At 38.2% G+C, this 22,962-nt stretch overlaps 1 protein-coding gene across 1 annotated transcript; it reads right to left on the bottom strand.

Annotated features, from left to right (window-relative positions):
* Positions 1–2,503: 2,503 nt before the first annotated feature.
* Positions 2,504–20,625, bottom strand: LOC149130110 (E3 ubiquitin-protein ligase MIB2-like). Its single transcript, XM_089346375.1, has 4 exons — positions 20,285–20,625; positions 8,873–9,085; positions 7,421–7,596; positions 2,504–2,768 (listed from the first exon to the last, which is right to left on the bottom strand). Exons 1-4 carry the CDS (start codon positions 20,366–20,368, stop codon positions 2,609–2,611), a joined length of 633 nt encoding a protein of 210 aa, XP_089202501.1. The 5' UTR covers positions 20,369–20,625; the 3' UTR covers positions 2,504–2,608.
* Positions 20,626–22,962: the final 2,337 nt, after the last annotated feature.

The raw sequence follows: 22,962 nt of genomic DNA on the forward strand, positions 1-22,962 counted from the left end.
ACCCGAACATAACAGATGAGCATTATTTGTAATTCAACGGTACAACAGTGTAAGACTACCCTTTCAGATATACTTACATTGTGATTTCTGCAATGTGGTGCATAAATTGTCTAGTAAATGAGACGCATCTTTGCCTCCACTGATTCACTTGCAAAGTGTTGAGTAAAATTATTTTGTTGCAGACCTCCTTTGAGTCTTTTTATTATCACTGCGACACACATAGTCCTCAGTTGGTAACATTGATTTCAAGGCCTTCCCAGATGAGAGACTGGCATTCCACTTAATGTCTATGTTCCATGCTGGCATGGATTGGAGAGTTATTAATGTAGAAATATGGTATCGTAGCTACTAACAGTTGAGGGTTGCGTAGTCTAGACGACGTTTTTAGATTTCATTATTCTCTTTAACCCGGGCAAAGCCGGGTATTTCTGTTAGTTATTAATATAAGAACATTACAAGGACTAAGTATCCCCACTCACATCCCACTCCATCACCACTATCCTACCACATTCATCAGTAATGCTAATTAATACTAATTAAATAAAAAATATCTCTAAAATATTCGCATTTTGTTTTATATGGAATGGAGCCTGGAATATGAAAATATCTGGACCTTACTGGACTACAGAGGTCAATAGTCACAATTTGTAGGGATTTGGTCCTGTACCCAATTAAAACAGTATATATTTAGATAGAAGGTAAAAAGGAGGAGAATGTTAGGTGAGGGTAGAAGATGATGCTATGAGAAAATAATGTCACATTTCAGACATACACGTGTAAGAAGAGTAATGAATGATGGCTTATTAAGTGTCATGTTAATGAGAATATGGAAAGTAGAATAGAACACTTTCTAACATAATGATACTAGATATCAATATAGATTGTATATAACCTGACTGGATAACATGTGGTGTTCCTTTAGGAAGAATATGGTTGTGTCTCAGCACAGTTGATATTATGGTAGTTCCGTCAGCATATAAAGGAAAATGTTATGACGTCCGGTGCTAAACATTAATTACAATTTCTTTTCCTGGTCAAATAACAATGACCAGGTTTCATTATCCAATTTGAACGAAACAATCAAGTCAGAACTAAAACCAAAATGTGACAAACACAAAACTGTCCCTCTGTTACAATTACTATCATCTAAAAACCAACATGTACAAGTCTAACGATGTATATATGGATAGTAAATGCTATTCAAACAATATAGTAAGTGTATATTATTTGGAATTACGAATAAGTAGTTGTGTGTTCGGGTCACACTGGGGACTCAATTGATATTATGGCAGTTCCGTCAGCAATCAAGGAAAAAGTCCAGTGTCAAATGTTAATTATAATATATTTTCCTGGTCAAATAACAATGATCAAAATCAGAACTTAAACCGAAAGCTGAAAAACACAAAACAATTCTTCTATTACAATTAATATCATCTAAAAACCAGCAGATGTTAGTATAAGAATTTCTAATTTCAGAGCAAATGATATTCAAACATTGTAGCAAGTGTTAATCATATACAGTTAGGAACAAGAAGTTGTGCGTTCGAGTCACGCTGGAGACTCATATTTCATTCCTATCTTTATATTTTTTGTTAACACCAATACTTTTTAAAATGTAAACAGATGTTCATAGTTCAATACCTTAACATTCAATAAAACAACCCCGTGTGTTTATAAACAAACTTATATTTGTCTTTTTTAGACGATTCGAATGTGTCTTGTACAATACAGAGAAGAAAGTGATATTTCAAGAGCTGTATCGACGTTAAAACAGCAGAATTGGGTATTATCACCCTTACAAGGCAGAACAAAATAGCCATTCGATAAAAGTAATTTAATGATCATTATTCTAATACAGAGTTAATATTTAATTTTATTTTATTTACTTTCTACAGTATATATTCTAAGTTGAGACTTTCTGTGTATATACTGCAAGAGATGGTATCTCTTATCAAGCAATTATTTGAGATGTTTTATCAGATGAAAAATCATTATGTACTTCCGGAAGACAACTTTATAAAATATGTTGCAATTATCCATGTCGTTTTTTACAAGTTACAAGTATTTACACCTACACAGAACAAACGATTTAACAGTCAGACTTTTCTAATGTTGGTTCTCAAACTCTCAGCTGAGATTTTCTGATTAAATATCTTACTTCAGCAAAGCTCAGAATGATGTGAATATCTTTGTCTTTAATCATCACCTTCCCTAGACACTGATAAATCATTAATCAACGTTAATGACTCACAATCAATTGTTAGAAATTGGTGTTCACTGATATAAACAAGGATGTACTGACATTTCAGTTGGTTATTAGTTATGTTGCTGTTTCATTAATTAGTCTTATATTGCGGCATGATTCATTAGTCTTGTTCTGCAGACAGGACCCTCTTGAAATGTGACAAGTCTTCTACTTGGATAAAGACAATGTTTTGTGGATGTAGTGAGAGATATACTATCACAGAGAAAAGATACCTGGAACATCTTTCAATATAAATCTGTCAGATTATGGCAGATCTGGGTCTATACGACAATTCTGAAGTACATCAAATACCATATATACGTATTATATATCATAAAGTCAATGAGACGAACAGACAGATTATCAAATAGTTTTCTTACCGAAGCCACTTAAATCTCTTATTGGTTGTTGACATGTGGGGCATGTTTTGCACTTAATTTTCATATAACATTCACGACATAGGACGGTATGTCCGCAGGGTTTGAATTCTGAAGAGGCATACGTAACTTGGCAATATGTACATCTGTGGAACAAAATACAAACATATCCCAACAATGACTTTCATTTATAATAAAGATTACATTGTGTACATGTTTAGAGTAGAGAATATTTTGAGGCATTACAATGATGAGCAAGTGTACATCACAAAGTTTTCTTTTAAAAAATTACATTCAAATAGATTTGTGTGTATATGAACAGTGCACACATACAAACGTGCGCACACACACATATATATATAAACTTATACACATATTCATAAGGATATGTCTTGACTCCAATAAATCACTAAAATTGTTTTGTGTGTATGTAGTTTGCAAAAACACAATGGACTACATAATATATTGCAGAAATATACTTCAATTTCAGCATAGACTCCATTTCTTCTGAATAAACAGAAGTATGAACACATTTATTAAATGTGTATATAACAAATATTTTACTGTATCTAATCTATTTAACAAGTGTTCTATACTCTGACATTTGGTTTCAAACTTTATGGATGGACAGACAGGACACAATTTCCATGGCTTCCCATAAGGGTATACTATGCAGCAAAACAAGTTATACTTCTCAAATAGAACAATACTCTGAAAATACTGTTATATATATATATATATATATATATATATATATATATATATATATATATATATATATATATATATATATATATATATATATATACATATATATATACATGACGACTGCTCCATCTTGACAGACGATAGCCATCCCATCAACAATCCGCACATATCATCACGCAGTACAATCACTCCGTTGCTGAGCCCTCAAGTGACTTTGAAGTCCGGCTGCTGAGCGACAAGGTCTACAGCACAGGTGACAAATGTTCAGGCCTCTCGATCCTTTCCCGCTGGTATCTGATTCTAAGGAAACGCTTCTGTGAACCAGCATATGTCTCTTAAGTCCGGGTATTGTTTTACAAACCTTGTGACATATGCCACAGGTCGCAGAAGGCGGTTGGTATTTAGGGTGTCTGGAATTTCTACCCTCACGTGTTTTCATGTGATTCACATATCCTGCTTTTCACAGAAGAACGCGATCACACACAATACACATCCTATACTCTCCATTGTTTCCAATTTTTCCCTTTCGACAGGCCCGCTTAAAGTCAAGTTGCTGAAACATCTTTTCCTCCCAGACATCACAGTTCGACCTGACAACAGCTCTCCACTTGCTTCGATCCAGAACATCTCCTTCCCAATCACTTTCATACATATCTAGTTTTTTTAGGTTTTGTTTAATGCAATCTTTATACCTCTTTCTCGGTTTCTGCCGCGGTCGCTCACCAGAGCTGAGCTCACCATAAAATAAGCGCTTCGGCAAACGGTCATCCTTCATTCTAATTACATGCCCAGTCCATCTCATTTGGGCCAGGATAATATGTTTCTCAATTGAGCTACAGTGCGCCCTGCGCAAAACCTCTGTATCTGCTACGAAACTCTTCCATTTTACTCCTAGGATGCGTCTTAGACACTTTTGATGAAACCTTTCTAGCATCTTTACATGACGCTTGTAAGTGGTCCATGTTTCGCCTGAATAAAGAAGTGCAGTCAATACACACGCTTTGTAGATGCTGATTTTCGTCTGCAGGGAGATATCTCTATCAGCCCATACTCGCTTTTCAAGCTTTCCAAATGCAGCACTTCCCTTCGCTATTCGATGGTATATTTCTGCATCAAGACCACCATCCCTTGACAGTGTGGTTCCAAGGTAAACAAAAGTGTCAATGACTTCTAATCTTGCTCCATTCACAAAGATGTTTGGTTCAGTATATATATATATATACATATATATATATATATATATATATATATATATATATATATATATATATATATATATATATATTTATATATATATATATATATATATATATATATATATATATATATATATACATGCATATATATATACATACATATATACATATATATATATATATATATATATATATATATATATATATATATATATATACATACATGCACATATACGTACATATATACATATATATATATATATATATATATATATATATATATATATATATATATATATATATATATATATATATATACATGCATATATATATACGTACATATATATATATATATATATATATATATATATATATATATATATATATATATATATATATAATGTCAAAGTAGTACAATCGTTTCATGCGACTTCATTTAATTAAGCAATGTGAACATTACATCAAATATAAAATGTAGAGCAATCTTCAGCTGCACAAAGATATAGAAATTTACTGAAATTACATTTAAACAGGACATATTTTTATAATTACAGCTAAACTCTCCAAGTCGAAAGGAAGAATACAAAAAACCATTTTGACTTAGCCAAAATATACAGGCTAGTAAATAATTCTATGCAGATTTTTAACTGTCACTGATTTTATTTGTTTCTTTTACTTCTGATTTATGGACTATTTTATCAGACTTAGAGATTCAAAGCTTGTCCATGCCGTGGTTGATGATGCGCAGACACGCGCTGAGACTGCGACATCTCCGGCGCTACGTAGAAGACGGTGAACAGGTGTGGTCGCCGTTTGTGAGGCGCGCTTTCCCGCAGCTCGTCTCCATGACCGAACTGGAGTCGTGGATCAAGATGAGGCCGAGGAAGGGCGAATGGTACCGCGAGTGACGCTTTGCTTTCGAGCAACTATGCCGTCCCGGGTCGACCTTGAGCGACTGCAACACAACACAAGCATTCTATAGGGGATTAGTGGAATGGAGGTATGGCGACGATCTCGGGGCGAACCTGGGCGTCGACGAGGAATACCTGACCTACATGTTCAAGACAACTTTCGGGCCGGGACCTATGGACAACCTCCGGAGACCCCTGGCCTGTCAGTGCTATCGAGAAGCGCTACCCATTCGGAATAAGCTGTACAGGCATGACTCGAGAAACACGGGGCCGACCTGACCGAGATGCGGACAGAACGCCGAAAGCCTTCTGCACGCACTCATAAAGTGTCCAACCATTTCCGACCTGTGGGCTTACGTCGAACAACTGCTATCGCATGTAGAACGAGTCAGTTTATCAGCCGAGTCTATTGTGAATAGTGTTACGTCAGCTTCCTTGAAACGGGAAGGAAGAGCCATTTTCATCGTACTTGTGAGTATGGCGAAAGAATGTGTATGGTGTATGCGTCTGAAAGATCAAGAGACAAAGACTTTCCTCTCTGGGGAATCCCTCATCAACTTCTTCAAGTATCAATTGAAAAGGAAGGTGAGAGAAGAAAAGGAAGTTTTGTCTAGTGAATGTTTTAAAAAAAGATGGGTGAATGTAGCAAGGATGGCACGGGTGAATGACAGAGCCACCTTGAGCATAATCCTGTAAACCAGATAAAAAAGGTAAAAGAGAGTCACTTACTGTAATGTTTTGTTTTTCAATGACAATGATAATATAGGTGAAAGTTACCGTGGTCTTTTCCGTAGACTTTTCTTTCCACGGATAAACCTAAACTGTTTCCCCTTTTACACCAGAACATTGCTGTGATACACGATCCTTATTGGTCGCCTTTTTCTTCCCTCTCTTTACGATTCTGTTTGACCGAAAATCTACCCCCCTTTTTTCTTCTCTCCTCCCCTCTTCCCAAAAAGAGAAGCTCTACTTTGTACTTTGTCCCCCCTGTGTTGAGCCCTGTGAGGCTAATAAAGAAAGTTATCTATCTATCTATCTATCTATCTATATATATATATCTATCTATCTATCTATCTATATATATATATATATATATATATATATATATATATATATATATATATATATATATATCAATCTATAAATATATATAAAATTTCAATAAGGGTACTAAAAATTACAACGCGTTGTAATTATTCAATGGCCTTATTGTAATTTTAATATAAATTAACCATTATGATATTTTGGTATGCTGGCCTATGGTAAATCGTTAAATAATGACAATATTCAAATTATATATATATATATATATATATATATATATATATATATATATATATATATATATATATATATATATACACATACATACAGGCTGTTAGTGTTTGTTTGAAAAATTATTTTATCATGAAAGCTTCTGAAATGCTGATAACTGTGTAGCAAACTCATAAGAGGTGGAAAGAGAACGTAAGTTCGTTTGCCCGAACATGAGAAATTATTGATTTCTCATTGGTTAAAAATCACTGCCCATATACGAATTATGAACTTCGTTGAAGAAATCTTTCACGGGGTTACGGTTCTATGATTCGTGTATGAGTAGTCATAAAAACCCTGATTTTCGGCAAAATCCCCTTTTATAACTACTCATACACCGTAACCCCGTGAAAGATTTCTTCAACGAAGTTCATAATTCGTATATGGGCAGAAATTTTTAACCAATGAGAAATCAATAATTTCTCATGTTCGGGCAAACGAACTTACGTTCTCTTTCCGCCTCACGAGTTTGCTACAACTGACTGGGACACAGAAGAGATATGAGAAAATATTGGTAGAAAGATAATTCCCAGTGCGTGGACTTTGGTCGAGACACTAATGACAGTATAATAGATTGGTAGAATTAAAACTAAACGAGTATAATAAACATGGTTATATACAAAATAGAAATTATACTGGTTTATCTTGTCATTGCCAGGAAATACTTACGGTGGTGGTAAAAAGGTTTTTAATTTCTCTTTCAATTTTTTGTCCCGAATGAGGTCCAGTGGAGTCACATCTTTTCCATTTGGGTGGTAAAAGTTGGCTCCAAAATGGAATAGGTAACTTGCAACTACAGTGTTACAAGTCCTATCTTTCTGACTGAGAGAGAGCTTAAAGGCATACTACAAATGATGAAACAATAATTTCAATAATACACAAATATATATTATAGATAAACAAAATTATAGCTTCATGGCAAATATAGGAAATATAATGGAACCATTATCAAAATAATAAAATACTAGACACAACATACCAACAAGAACCTATCTATACAACTGGCTTGGTAAAGGTAAGTGGTCATACCAAACGAAATACTTATGGAAGCATGGTGAGCTACATTTGTTGTGTTATATATAAATGTAACAGCATGACAACAATGTAAGTTATATCAGAAAAGAGAACAACTACAACATAGTAATTTCCTGACATAACAAAATCAATATCACACAGACATATCCAAACATATCAATAATGTTTCCATAATTAATCAATAAACATCTTTGGATGCTGAAGGTGAAGTAAAGGAAGTACGAATTAGTGTCACAGTTGAGGCAGCACACCAACACATTATAGTTAATAAACTGTTCAAACTATTAGTCTGATAAACAATTCCCGTATGTGGGGTGGTAGGTGGATACCAGAGGAGGTCCTTGTCACCAAAAGATACATTATTACAATTTACAGATGACCATCAACTGTCTGAAATAGAGTCAGTGACTTTTATTTATATGGGAAACAATCAGTTGACAATAAACACCATCAGCTCTACCGATGGATAGACGTTGATGGCTTTGTATATGAATATACGGATTGGTACATACAAAACCTAAGTATAAACAAACACAGTAAGGACCTTGCGCCATTGCACCCATTCTCTAATGTTCTAAAATTCAACAATGTTATGACATTTCCACAAGATGTCAGAGCATATGTACACTAGAAACGAAGTATGGTAGAGCGCTGTTTCAGGACGAATTCTTCATAGAATGGGACTGGATATATTTATCACGGTACCAGCACTATAAACTTTATCGTCTATCATGTTACACACACCTCACTTCTTCTACCCTGCAATATCGTTATTTGGGAATATCTCCTCTCCTCAATAGGTCGCCTCTCCTTCACAGTGTGATTGCTGTATTTATATGGACAACATATGAGATGAGTCACCTTCTCTACCGTGGAGAGGCGATACCTTTGCGAGTAGAAGATGATGGAATTTCCTTTGTTAGATAATGAGACTGGATCATGAAATAGTAATGGAGGATGGGGTTGATAGGTGTGTATTGACACGTGACAAGCAACATCTATCTGTTTCGCTCTGTCACTCTCTCTCTCTCTCTCTCTCTCACTTACACACACAAATACACATATATTTATTCAGAAATAACTTACCTCATCTAAAATGGTTATGTGCTCCACTTCAGAATGAAATAATGAATCTCTGCCTAAAACCAGGTGCAAGCAATTATTTCCTTCATTGTCGACAGCATTTACATTCGCACTTCTGGCTATCAGCCTGTGCATCATTCCGAGATTCCTCTTAATGACAGCTTCAAGCAATGGTGTCCTATTTTCATTGTTCTTCATTTCGAAATTCACTGATTCCTTTGTGGGGGTAAAAATAGAAAATGAAAATTTACATGAAAATCAGGGTTGATATCAATGTCGTTACAGTTTTCTACTGGATATTAGATCAAACTGATCAATTACATTTGATGTTTGTCAGTGAAATAAATCTTCCATACGGACCTTCTATAATCTGCTACATTTCTGTGTTAGAGACATGATAAACATATTAAGATGTCATAAACAGATTGTTGCAGCCTAATCTACATTTATCCATCACTATAGTAAGCTGTAGGGCAACAGAACAAGAGTAAAAACATGATTAGCAGATTAAGACTAGTAAAGAAGAATTATTATTTCTCATGTTTACTTTTGATGTTGCTATATTAATAAGGGGTTCATAAAACTGCTGAACCAGTTAGCGTCCACATCTATAAAGCTAATGCGCGCGCACGCACGCACACCCACACCCACCCACACACACACACACACACACACACACACACACATCAATGTTACACATATAAATATATATAATGAATTAGGGAAACAGAAAATGGAGTTAACGAGAATATGCATCAGAACGATCGTTTCAACCCATCTTGCATCGGTCGCTTGCGGGTGGGATACTATACAATAGGTTGTTGTGTTGCATCCTCCAGTGCAGATACACCTCATCGGGTGTCTTGTTTTAAAGTAAAGATACCTCATTAAATATATTCAGTTTCACTTGACATGTTGTTGCCAGGAGCTTCTTGGATTACAACATGAGAGACAACAACCTCCTGGCAACAACAACATTCCAAGCGAAACCAAATATATTTACAGAAGTATCCTCTTTAAAACAAGACATCCGATGACATGTATCTGCACCGGAGGATGTAACACAACCAGTTATACAATATCCTATATGCAAGGGACCGATGCAAGACGGATTGAAACAATCGTTGTGATGAATAAAAATTCTCGTTAACTCCATTTTCTGCTTCCCTCGTTCATTATAAACTGAAGGAACATGGCAGAATTCCTGGTGTAGATCCAATCACACTTAAAGCTCAGCTGTGGATGACATGAGGTAACCTAAACAACGAAAGAGCTTTAAGCGGCATACGTCTAAATGTGCACCCAAATTCCAAATATTTACAAATACACACACATACAGGGAAGATGATGCCTTGGACGGAAAGAATTACAGAGGTATCAAACTATTAGACGAAGCAATCATGATTACAGAGAGGGTCACAGCCCAAATAATTAAGACGGGCGTTAGTCTAGAAGAGATGCAATTTGGTTTTGTGCCAGAGCGAAGCACCACTGATGCTATATTCCTGGAAAGGCAGCTGCAGGAGAAATACCTAGCCAAAGATAAGCACTTGTACTTGGCCTTTGTTGACATGGAGAAAGGCTTTGACAGGGTCCCTCGATCCCTTATCTGGTGGTCAATGCGAAAACTAGGGATGGACGAGTGGTTGGTGAGAGCATCTCATGTACAGGGATGCTGTCAGTAAGGTGAGGTTTGGCAACGTGTGTAGCAATCAATTCAGGGTACAAGTAGGGGTTAACCATGGATTAGTCCTCAGCTCTCCACCCCGTTCATCAGAGTCCTCCAAGCAATAACAGAGGGATTAAAGATGAACTGCTTCTAGGAGCTCCTCTATGCTGATGACCTTGTTATCATAGCCCAATAACTTCCAGAACTAGGGAAATTTCAGGTATGGAAGCAAGGTCTAGAATCAAAGGGCCTTAAACTTGATCTTACAAAAAACAGTCTTATTAAGTAGGAAAGCAGACAAATCACAAAGCCCCTCAGGAAGATGGCCCTGTTCGATCTGTAGAAAAGGCGTAGGTAGGAACTTCATAAGATGTGCCCAGTGTAAGCTATGGACACATAAATGTTGTAGCAATATCAGAGGAAGGTTCACAAGGATAATGGTTTTTGTGTGTGGAAGGTGCACAGGTACAATAAACACCACAAATGTACAGAAAATGGAGCCCATCAATTGCCAGGTAGGTAAGCTACTGGTAGCTGATAGTTTCCGCTATCTAGGTGAGCAAGTCAGTAGTGTGGTCGGTTGCTCCGTGAATGTAGATGCAAGAATAAGAATAAGATGTGCAAAGTTCTGAGTGTTCCTAACTCTATTGGTAAGAAAGAGCGTCTCCCTCAGATTGAAATGCAGACTGTATGATGCCTGGGAGTAAACAACTATGTTACATGGCAGTAAAACATGGGATGCGACTGCTGAGGACTTCCATAAACTTGAAAGAAATGAAGCCACTATGTCTCGCTGGATGTACAATGTCAGTGTGCATGTACGACAGAGTGTGTGTGTGTGTGGGGGGGGGGGGGGTCTTGAGAGAAAAGCTGGGCATTGGAGGCATCCAATGTGGTGTGCAAGAGAGACGTCTGCGTTGGTGTGGTCTTGCGATGTGTATGGACATGGACAGCTGTGTAAATAAGTGCCGATCTCTGACTTCGGCGGGGTCCTATGGAAGATGTAGACCCAACAAGACTTGCGATGAGATGATGAAGAATGATCTCCGAACGTTGGACCTCATGGAGGTGATGACAAATGACTGAGAGGCCTGGTGATATGCTCTGTGGGAGAAGACATGTTATGCCAACTGGAGTTATGGCTGTGGTCGTGCCGGTGTCATGTAAGTGGCACCCGTGCATCATAGTCGTGGCCGTTCACTTTGGGTGCCATGTCAATGACACTCGTGCATCATAATCATGGCTGTTCGCTTCCGGTGCCATGTCAATGAGATCTGTGCATCGTAGTCATGGTGATCGACGGTGCCAAGTAAATTGGCAATGGGGAATTATGGCTGTTGGCGGTGCCATTTAAACGACAGCCGTTCGTGAATCGTAGTCGTGGTCGCTGCAAGTATCATGCAAGTGGCACCCGTGCCGGTGGCATATGAAAGCACCAATTACACTCCTGGAGTGGTTAGCATTAGGAAGGACATCGAGCTGTAGAAACCCTGCCAAATCAGACAGGAACATGGTGCAGCTCATCGGCTCATAAGATCCAGAAAAACCATCTAACACATGCCACCATGGAGAGTGGATGTCAAATGATGATAACGATGATGCTAACACACACACACACACACACACACACACACACACACACACACACATATATATATATATATATATATATATATATATATATTGAATGGATGATGTCGTTGAATGAGAAGATTGAGCAAAGAGCTTAAATTCTGGTTCTCGTAGGGTTAACGTATTGTGGGGCTCCTTGTTTCTTCGTTTGTCGTTTAGGGTGGTTTTGTTGTAAATATACCATACATTAATGGTGCATCATGCTCCTTCACAGGGATTCTAACTATGGGAACGTGACAGTTGATGAGTGACTTCTAATTTAAGGAGGTTCTCTACATACGTACTTTACTATGCATTTATATGTACATAATATGTACATCTATCGTGATTGTATCGGGATAAACTATCCAGGATCGTACCGTATGAACCCTGAGGTATGGTCCAGGTCCAGGTCCAGGTTAATCGCATCGAATAGTAGGAAGCACCTAGAATTGCTCATGGTAAGTAATATGACTGTAATTCATCTGATGGATAAATCCTGGGTTTGCTTCACTGGATTATTTATATTTTCAGGAGTGTAAATCCAACCAATTACAAAGGATATGGTCACTGGTACATCTTCAAATTTTTGTCTTAATTTGTCCAGTTAATTATACTGCATGATTGGTTAATTTGGGTCATATTAACCATTTATGCTGTATGTGTAAAAGTTAAAAGAAAAATTTGAAGACGTAGGAGTCTCCAAGACTTGACCGAGGCCATGCTGGAGTACCGCTATTAGTCGAACAAATTGATGCCAGTACTTATTTTCTGTAAGCCTAGGACTTACTCCATCAATCCCTTTTGCCGAACCGTTAAGTTACGGGACGGAAACATACCAACATCGGTTTCAAGCTATGGTTGGGCGGGACAAGCACAGACACACATACATACATACACACACATATACATACGACAGTCTTCATTCAGTTTCCCTCTACCAAATCCAGTCACAAAGCCTTAATTGGCCCATGGCTATAGTAGAAAACACTTGCTCAAAGTGCCACGCAGTGGGACTGAACCCCGGACCATATAGTTAGTAAGCAAGGTATTTATCACACAGCCCGGAGGATATATTAACCTCTTAAAGGGATGATTACATCCAAGAATACACTGGTTCTATAACTCATGTCTTTGGGAAATAAATTTCTCAAAAACAAGAGGTAAATATTAAGCATATAATCCATATTGAATTAAGAGAAAGAAATGGAAACTTAATGGTTAATAAATATTCATTATTTAATTCATAAACATTCATTCGTTCAATTATTTCAAGTTTTACTTATTCAATAAATTACAAAGTTATGCAATAAATCTGCATTTATAATTGATGAACAAAATATTATGAGGGAAATATTAGACTGTTGTGTCGACGACCCCAAGCGAATAAAGTAAGCTCGACTAAGACTTATAAATAGAGGTAGTCTGACTGTTGCCTGACAGTTGAGTAGAGTGGACTGACGGCTGACTGAGAGTTGAGTAGCTGCCGAGAAGCAGTCAAGCAGAGATCTTCCGAAGGTTCTAGATAGCAGTGGCTTGAGACATAACATAGACATTAAAAAATTACATGTTGACCAATCTATTCTATTCAGCAGACAAAATATATGGATTTTGTTTTTATTTTTAGTGTATGTGGTGAGAGCCAAGGGATGAATTTGAATATAATGAAAAATAAAATATAATAAAGAATAAAATATTCTATTCTATTTTATCCTTTATTATATTCAAATTAATCTTTATGCTCTCACATACATACTCTAATAAAATAAAAACAATTCCATACATTTAGTCTGCTGGACAAAACAGATTGGTCAAAATGTAAGTTTTTAATGTCTAATATTTCCATCGTGATATGCAGATTTATTGCAGAAATTTGTATTTTATTGAATGAATACAAATTGAAACAAATGTGAGAATGAACTATTATTAATTTATTAATAAATAATTATTAACCATTAACTCTCCATTTTCTTCTTTTAATTGTTCATATATACATGCGTGTGCATTTCCATGTGTGTGTATGTGTGTATGTCTGTACGCATCTATAGTAAATAAGAAAAGAAAGTACAGTATTATATATTTCAAATAATTAAATTGCTTTTGTGATAATTTTTCCACCTTAATAATTAGATGATTATAACTCTACAAAAGGTGACTCTGATAAGAGTCTCTTGGTTCTAAAAATATTTTAGAGTTTGTTGTTCACTGTTTAAATAAAATGTTTAATTACAAACATACACACATACAAACACCAAATCACGCATACACACACCTGCCGGGTTTGAATGGGAAACGATACCCCACCAACTATATTGACTGGAAATTGGCCCAACAGATTATCATTTATTCCGCAGTCTTCAAAATAATTGGGACGAAAAAAATATGAATTCTATAGAAGAGGTCAGAACAGTTCTGGAAGAGTATTTTTCGTCACGGACAAGTGAATTTTCGGAGAGGGATATTACAATTCAACTGGATTCATGGAAGCACACACACACACACACACACACACACACACACACACACACACACACACATATATATATATATATATATATATATATATATATATATATATATATATATATATATATATATATATATATATATATATATATATATACACTAGCGGGCCTTTCGGCCTCTGGCCCGGTTTATTCGGCGTTGAAATGTATTCATAAGGCACATATTGGCATCTATCGTAATGTCCATTTTCCTTACGATAAAAGATGCAAGGCATTCCTTCAGCTTTTTAAGCATAAACATCAAACTCGATCAGCTGAATTGTTCGTTAATTTCATAATTATTTATTTATTTACTTTTGTTTTCATCACGTGTGGAATGCGACATTTGCTTTGAAGTGAGAGGAGAAAGTGAAAGATGTAATTATGGTATATGAAAGAAAGTGGGAGTACGTGTATGTATGTGTGTGTGCATGTGAGTGTGTGTGCGTGCGCTGTGTTCAGCTTTATGTATATGTAGTCAGTCACACGCACACAAAGACACACACGTACACCAAATTATCTGTCATATACACATACATACATGAATACATATACACTATCTTTTGTGTGTGTGCGAAAGAGAGAGAGAGAGACTGAGAGAGAGAGAGAGAGAGAGACTGAGAGAGAGAGAGAGTGAGTGGTAGTGTGTGTTCCCTTGTGTGTGTAAGTGGTTAGGGCTCCTTCGCACCTGTTTCATTTGTTTCAGAAAAGAAGGTCGGAATTTTAAAATCTTCAGCATCATAAATTTTGCAGAGCGAAAACTGTCCCGAATTTTATCTGTACCTGCCTAATCTAGAGTGTAGGATTCACATACACTTAAACACATACACACATACATACATACATACATACATACATACATACATACATACATACACACATACATACATACATACATACATACATACATACATACATACATACATACATACATACATACAAACGAAAGAGAACCTACTGCAAAGGCAATGGCTCTGGTAACAAAGAAATTTAACCAATCTGCAAATTCTATATAAAGGGTACCTTGGTACCTTTCGACATGGTCACATTGGGGCAGGCTGCAAATTTACTAATCTGAAATCCCATATGACCAGTACCCGTTCCACTCACCCGAAAAACAGCCTCCAACAACACAGTCAGGTCACATGATACAATGTAACCATGGTGGAGATTTGTGGTGGTGTTCACATAACTTCCCTGGCAGAAACAAACTGTGGATGCAGTGCGGACAGTGGCTGCTGAACAACAGGCCTTTTAGGGGTTGTACAGGAGGTTTTTAAGCAGCTGACCTAGCTTCACCAGACATCCAGTGTGAAGAATACATACCAGTATCCCAACCAGACCTAACGACAAAGGATCCAGGGTGGCCACTAAAGACACCCTACATGTCAGACCAGTATTCTTGCTAAATATCAGGGGCGTGGTAACGTCCCAACAATGCAAAATACAGTAAATGAGAGACCTAGTGACATGTAATGAAGCAATATGCTTGTCACTAACAGAAACACATCTGAACGTGGATATTTCAGATGCTAACATACGAATACCAGGGTATGTTGTGCTTCGAAATGACAGGAGAGAAAGGTTGTATGGTGGTGGAGTGGCAATGTACATCCAGGAAGATGTTACGCCCGTGGTCCTGCTGTTACACTCAGACTTAGTCCGTGATATTCTCGTAGTACACCTTAAACAGATGAAAATAGTAATATGTACCACATTTCGCCCGTCAGATGCTCTAAATCATGGGGATTCATTTGAAGAAAGTCTCCAAGAAATGAAAGTAATATTTACCAACCTGGATGACAGCCTGCACATATTTCTTCTAAGGGGTTTCAACCTCCCTTGTGTCAAGTGGCCCGAGGGCCGCTTTCTATCAGGTATTTCGCTGCACATCCTGACACATGCAGAATCTCTGCTTGACCTCACTAACATGCTCTTTATGGAGCAAATAGTGCTCTACCCAACAAAGGGAAAACATTTCCAGTATCTCTGCTTCAGAGACAACATGGTGCTCATCAGTAACGTATTTCCTCGGTCCGTAACGTAATAGACCTAACAATGTATGGTCCACAGAAGACTACAGAAGCACCCAACACCTCTTGGGCCTGAACTTTCACAATGCTGACTGGAAGGGTATCGAGAAAGTGATCATGAAACAAAATTGGTCCGCCAGTCTCTCTACGCAGGATATATTATGTAGTGATAATGTAGCGCATAAAATGATGGTGTAGTGTGTGCAGGTTGAAGGCTATTGTATGTTTGTGAGTTCTGCCAAATGCAAGCTTTCTTTTCAGGTACATGACGCTTCTGTCCCCCATCCCAGGGTCTTGCAGGCCCACACCTCCCACACCCTCAGAGTTGGCATACTGAAAGGTAAGTCTGGTGAGATTGTTGAGATGCTTGAAAGGAGATGTGTAGATTTGTACTGCATCAATGAGGTCAGGTGAAGAGGAAGTTCTGCTAGTTTCCTCACGGGCAAAGAACATAAGTATAAGATTTTCTGGGCAGGGAACACTGACAGGGTCGGGGGCATGGGTATATTTCTTATGGAGAAATGGGTTGATAAGGTAACCGAGGTAGTCAGAGTCTGTGATAGAATACTTAAGATTAGATTAGTGTTGCAACATGGGTTAGCAGCCATTATCTCGGCCTATGACCCTCAGCTGAAGCTACCTGATGGACAGAAAGACTCATTTTATGACACCCTCTTGCAGACTATTTCGTCAACGAATGACAGGGGCTTCCATGGCGTACATGGAGGCTATGATTTTGGTTTCCGAAATGAGGAGGGAACCAGGCTGCTGGAGTGCTGAGATGCAAATGATCTTGTGATTTGTAATACTACTTTCAGGAAACCTGCAAGTCACCTATTCACCTACCAATCTGGTGGACACACTAGTCAAAGTGATTACATCCTCGCCAGGAAACGGGAAAAATGGCTATTTCTAAATGCCAAAACCTTCCCAGGTGAAGAATGCACCCCAGAACATAGATTAGTAGTTAGCGACTTCAGGATCAAGGCTATATGGATGCCCAGAAGATGGCCAGTATGGAGGAGAAGGGTCTGAAAAAGGATCCTGGGAATGGACAGAGATTTAGAGACGCATTACAGGAAGCATTTGATGGAATAGAGGGGGATATAGCATTACATGATGTGGAAGACAACTGGAGGTTACTCTGTGACAACATGTTGAGGGCTACTGACCAGATCTGTGGATAGTGCAAAGTCCCCTCTTGACCCCAGGTAATATGGTGGTGGAACAATGTAGCTGACAGGGCTATTAGGGAAAAGAAACAGGCATGCAGGGACTGGATGAATGGTGGTAGAAGGGAATTGTATCAGATTGCCAGAAGGGAAGCTGGGAGACAGGTTTATTTAGCCAGAGGGGAAGCAGATAAGAAAAATAAATTGCCAATGTTCTGCGCCGTGAGGACCAAGGACTTGAGGTGTTTCGTGTTGCAAGACAGTGTGTAAGAGAGAATCATGATGTCACAGGAAAGAAATGTGTCCCCATGGATGACAGCTCACTTGCATTTAATGAGGCTGCAAAGAGAGAGACCTGGAGATGCCACTATGAAAGGTTGCTAAATGAAGAAAATGAATGGGAGAAAGAGAGTCGACCCAACAGAGGGAACAGCTATCCGAATTGACAGTATCTTGGTAGATAAAGCACTTAAGGGTATGAAAACAGGGAAAGCCTCCGGCTCGTCAGGAATTACCACCGAAATGCTTAAAATATCTGGTGGTGTCGGCTGTAGTCTAGTCACCTGTATTGTTAACCAGGTGATACACAAAGGAGTCATCCCCAATGACTGGTGTAGCAGCACCATAATCAACTGCTACAAAGGAAAGGTGATGCATTAGATACGAATAATTACAGATTTATCTATTTGTTGGATCAGACAAGGAATGTCAGGGAGAGGATCATAGCCCAACTAATTAGGGAGAGAGTCAGTTTAGATGAGATGCAGTTTGGGTTTTTGCCAGGGAAAAGCACCACTGATGCTATATTTCTGGTAAGGCAGCTGCAGGAGAAATACCAGAGTTAAACCTCTGTACCTGGCTTTCGTTGACATGGATAAAGCCTTTGATAGGGTGCGCCGATCCCTTATCTGGTGGTCAATGCGGAAATTAGGGATAGATGAGTGGTTAGTGAGAGCTGTAGAAACCATGTACAGGGATGCTGTCAGTAAGGTGGGGATTGGCAACGAGTACAGTGAAGAATTCCGGGTAGAGGTAGGGGTCCACCAAGGATCAGTCCTCAGCCCCCTTTTTATTCATCATAGTCCTCCAAGCAATAACAGAGGAACTCAAGACAGGATGTCCCTGGGAGCTTCTCTATGCTGTTGCCCTTGTTCTAATAGCTGAGACACTATCAGAACTAGAGGAGAAGTTTCAGGTGTGACAGAAAGGTCTAGAATCGAAGGTCCTCGGAGTCAATCTAGTAAAAACCAAAGTCTTAATAAGTAGGAAGGCACTCAAACCACAAATCCCTTCAGGTAGATGGCCCTTTTCGATCTGTTAAAAAGGCATAGGTAGAAACTCTATAAGATGTACCCAGTGTAAGCTATAGACACATAAGAGGTACAGCAATATCAAAGGAAGGCTAACTGGGAAGATAGTGTTTGTGTGTAGCAAATGCTCAGGAGCAATAAACACTGAAAATGTGCAGAGAACAGCTTCCGTCACATGCATGTTCGATGCCAGTTCCGGCTGACTGGTCCCGTGCCGGTGGCACGTAATAAGCACCATTCAAGTGTGGTCGATGCCAGTACTGCCTGGCTGACCCTCGTGCAGTTGGCACGTAAAGGTACCCACTACACTCTCGGAATGGTTGGCTTTAGGAAGGGTATCCAGCAGTAGAAACTTTTCCAGAACCGACTGGAGTCTGGTGCAGTGTTCTGGCTTGCCAGCCTTTAGTCAAATCGTCCAACCCATGCCAGATAGGAAAGTGGACGTTAAACAACGATGATGATGATGATGATGATGATGACGACACATACATATATACATGGTTGTCGTGTAAGAAGCTTTTTTCCCAACAATACACGGTTCCAGGTTGAGTCCCACGCGTGGAAACTGAGGCAAATATATTCTACTATTACCCAGGGCTGAACAAAGTCTTGTGAATGGATTTGGTAAATGGAAACTGAAAGAAGCTTCATAACATGTTTGTGTCTATGTGTGTGTGTGTGTGTGTGCGTGTGTGTGTGTGGTTCAGCAAAGAGGCGGAGAGGATAAGTGATATGCTTAAAATAAATAAAAGTACTAGGATCGATACATTTGACTAAAAATTCTTCAGGGTGATGTCCCAGCATGGCCACAGTCAAATGTCTGTAACAATTAAATGATATATATATGGTTAATTTCATAATGACCTTGTTTCATCTGACCATTAAATATATTATTGTCAGTGGTGGTGGTCAGTTGGACTGTCAACAACACTAATATCCTCATCCTCATGATCAATATACAGTTCTTTCAAAAACCCAAGACCTATCATTGAAAGGGTTTTGTAGTACATGTGATTAAATCTACCCCTATTATTCCACTGGTACCTTGATGATATTAATATTATACAGATCAATAAAATACTAGAGAGTGTATATAATATGTATTTGTTAACTAACCTGGGACAGCATCAAAGTCACCACATCATAGCGTTTCCTGAAAGTTATGGAAAGAGGAAGGAAAAACATGAAAAATACAAACATTACAGAGACTGAGATAATTAATAGTTATTAGGTCAATAAAGAACCCAAATGTAATTAGGTCATTGTAACCTAATTACAGCAATTATTACACACAAACAAATTTAATCAATACACACTCTACACAGTAGAACAATGATATATACACACCTGAGTAAACACAGAAGTGTATATATGGTAAAATGAACAACTGTTATATAAACATGAAATTTAGGAGGGAAAGTAGGGATACATTTAATTATATGGACCCCAGTAAATGACTGGTATTGTAGTTTCTAAACCTTGCAAAGATGGAAGGAGAAGTTGACCTTGGCAGGATTTGAACTCTGAACTTAGAGAGTTGTATATAAATACCACAAGGTAGTTTTTCCAACAGTAATAAGAAACAAGAACAAGAGGAAAGGGGGAGGGCAGATTATTAAAGGAACCCCTGGATATTACTGGTACAGATTATATTGACCCCAGGGGGAAAATAAATACTTTGGCAGGATTTGAACATGGAACATAAAAGAGACAAATTTCAATACTGGAAGGGGATGATTCTGAATTTAGCCCAGGGTCGGAGTAAATAGGGAAACTAGAAAGGAGAGAGAGTGATAGAGAGAGAGAGAAAGAGAGAGAGAGAGAGAGAGAGAGAAAGTTGTTCTAGATGGGACGAAAAGAAGAAGGGAGAGGATTTGAACCTGTAACGTTGAGGTAATGGAAGATGAGATGAAGTAAAGAGTCCAGTTAGGCAACAACAATAACAATTATGGTGATGATTAATTAATGAAGCAGATTACAGTGTCATTTGTGTGTGAAAAAGAGAAGAAAGACAATGACCCCATGGTGGGATTATGACATGAATGACTCAATGAAAAAGAAACAAACATTATTGAAAACATAAAAGAAACAGATTTGGATATTCCAGATCCAATGGGGACTTACAATAGAACTGCCCAATGCAGAGGAGTGTCTCCATTTGGGTCCACCACATTGGGTTTGATGCCAATGTGGCTCAACAAGGAGCCAACTATGTCTGTGTGTCCATAGAGACAGGCCCAGTGTAGAGGTGTGCGACCCCTATTATCTTCTAGATTCACCTGAAAAAGAAAAGAATAAAAACATTAAAAATGGTGTGTGAAAGGGGGAGAGGGGTGGTGAAAGATTAAAAGAAAAACTCAAAGAAAAAGAAAAGAGAAGGAATCAAATTAATTAAAAATGGTGGAATGATTGGGGTGGGGAGTAATTAAGGGTGATTTCTATTGTATTTATACACACTTGTATACACACATATTTACATATAAATATATTTATATATACACACACATATATATGTGTGTGTGTGTGTGTGTGTGTGTGTGTGTCACAAATATATATTTATATGTGTGTGTATGTGCATACACACACACACACACACACACACACACATATATATATATATATATATATATATATATATATATATATATATAAGATGAATAACTCAATAAATAAACTCAGAGCAGCAAAATGTGTGTGTGTGTGTGTGTGTGTGTGTGTGTGTATACATGTGTGTTCGCGTGTGTGTGTGTTCATACTTACATTTATTGTTTTATTCCTTCATTTGTTTCAGTCATTTCACTTATTTTACCAGTTTCTTTTGCCAAACCGCTAAGTTACAGGGACGTAAACACACCAGCATCGGTTGTCAAGTGATGTCGGGTGGGGGGGGGACAAAGACAGACCCCACAAACACACGCAGTTACACACACACACACACACACATATACGACGGGCTTCTTTTAGTTTCCGTCTACCATATCCACTCACAAGGTTTGGTCAGCCTGAGGCTATAGTAGAAGACACTTGCACAGGGCACCATGCAGGGAGACTGAACCTGGAACCATGTGGTTGGTAGGCAAGCTACTTACCACACAGCCACTCCTGCGCCTACACACAGACACACACACACACGTACACATAACCACATACACATACATACACACACTAGCGCATGTACACACATATACCTCCAAAACACACATTACACATAAAGACACGCACACAATTTCACACACATGGGTACAAACACACACGCACATACATGCATATACTCACAGGTACGCCTACACAAAACCCACACACAACCCACGTACACACGCATACACAAATTCACATACACACACATACATATACATACTCAGAATATATACATACACGCACGCACACACACACACAAGCGCACACACGCACGCACACATGCACAGATACCTAACACTCACAATCCCACGCATACACGTATAGACACCCGCATACGCACACACATACACACGTACACACATACACACGCACACACATACTTGGACACACACACACACATATATACAAACACACATGCAAATGAACCCACACATGCCTCCCATACACACAGCATACAGTCATACATACATTCACACAATTATACACACATGAACACACACACGCACATACAAGCACACACACACACACACACACACAGTCACAGAGTAAAGTACAGTTACTCCACAGACACAACCTCACGCGTACACACATACACACACAAACATACATACACACACGTACACACACAAACATACACACACACACACTGCAAACAA

This window comes from Octopus bimaculoides, chromosome 30, assembly GCF_046866305.1.
Source record: "Octopus bimaculoides isolate indiv1 chromosome 30, ASM4686630v1, whole genome shotgun sequence".
NCBI lineage: Eukaryota > Metazoa > Mollusca > Cephalopoda > Octopoda > Octopodidae > Octopus > Octopus bimaculoides.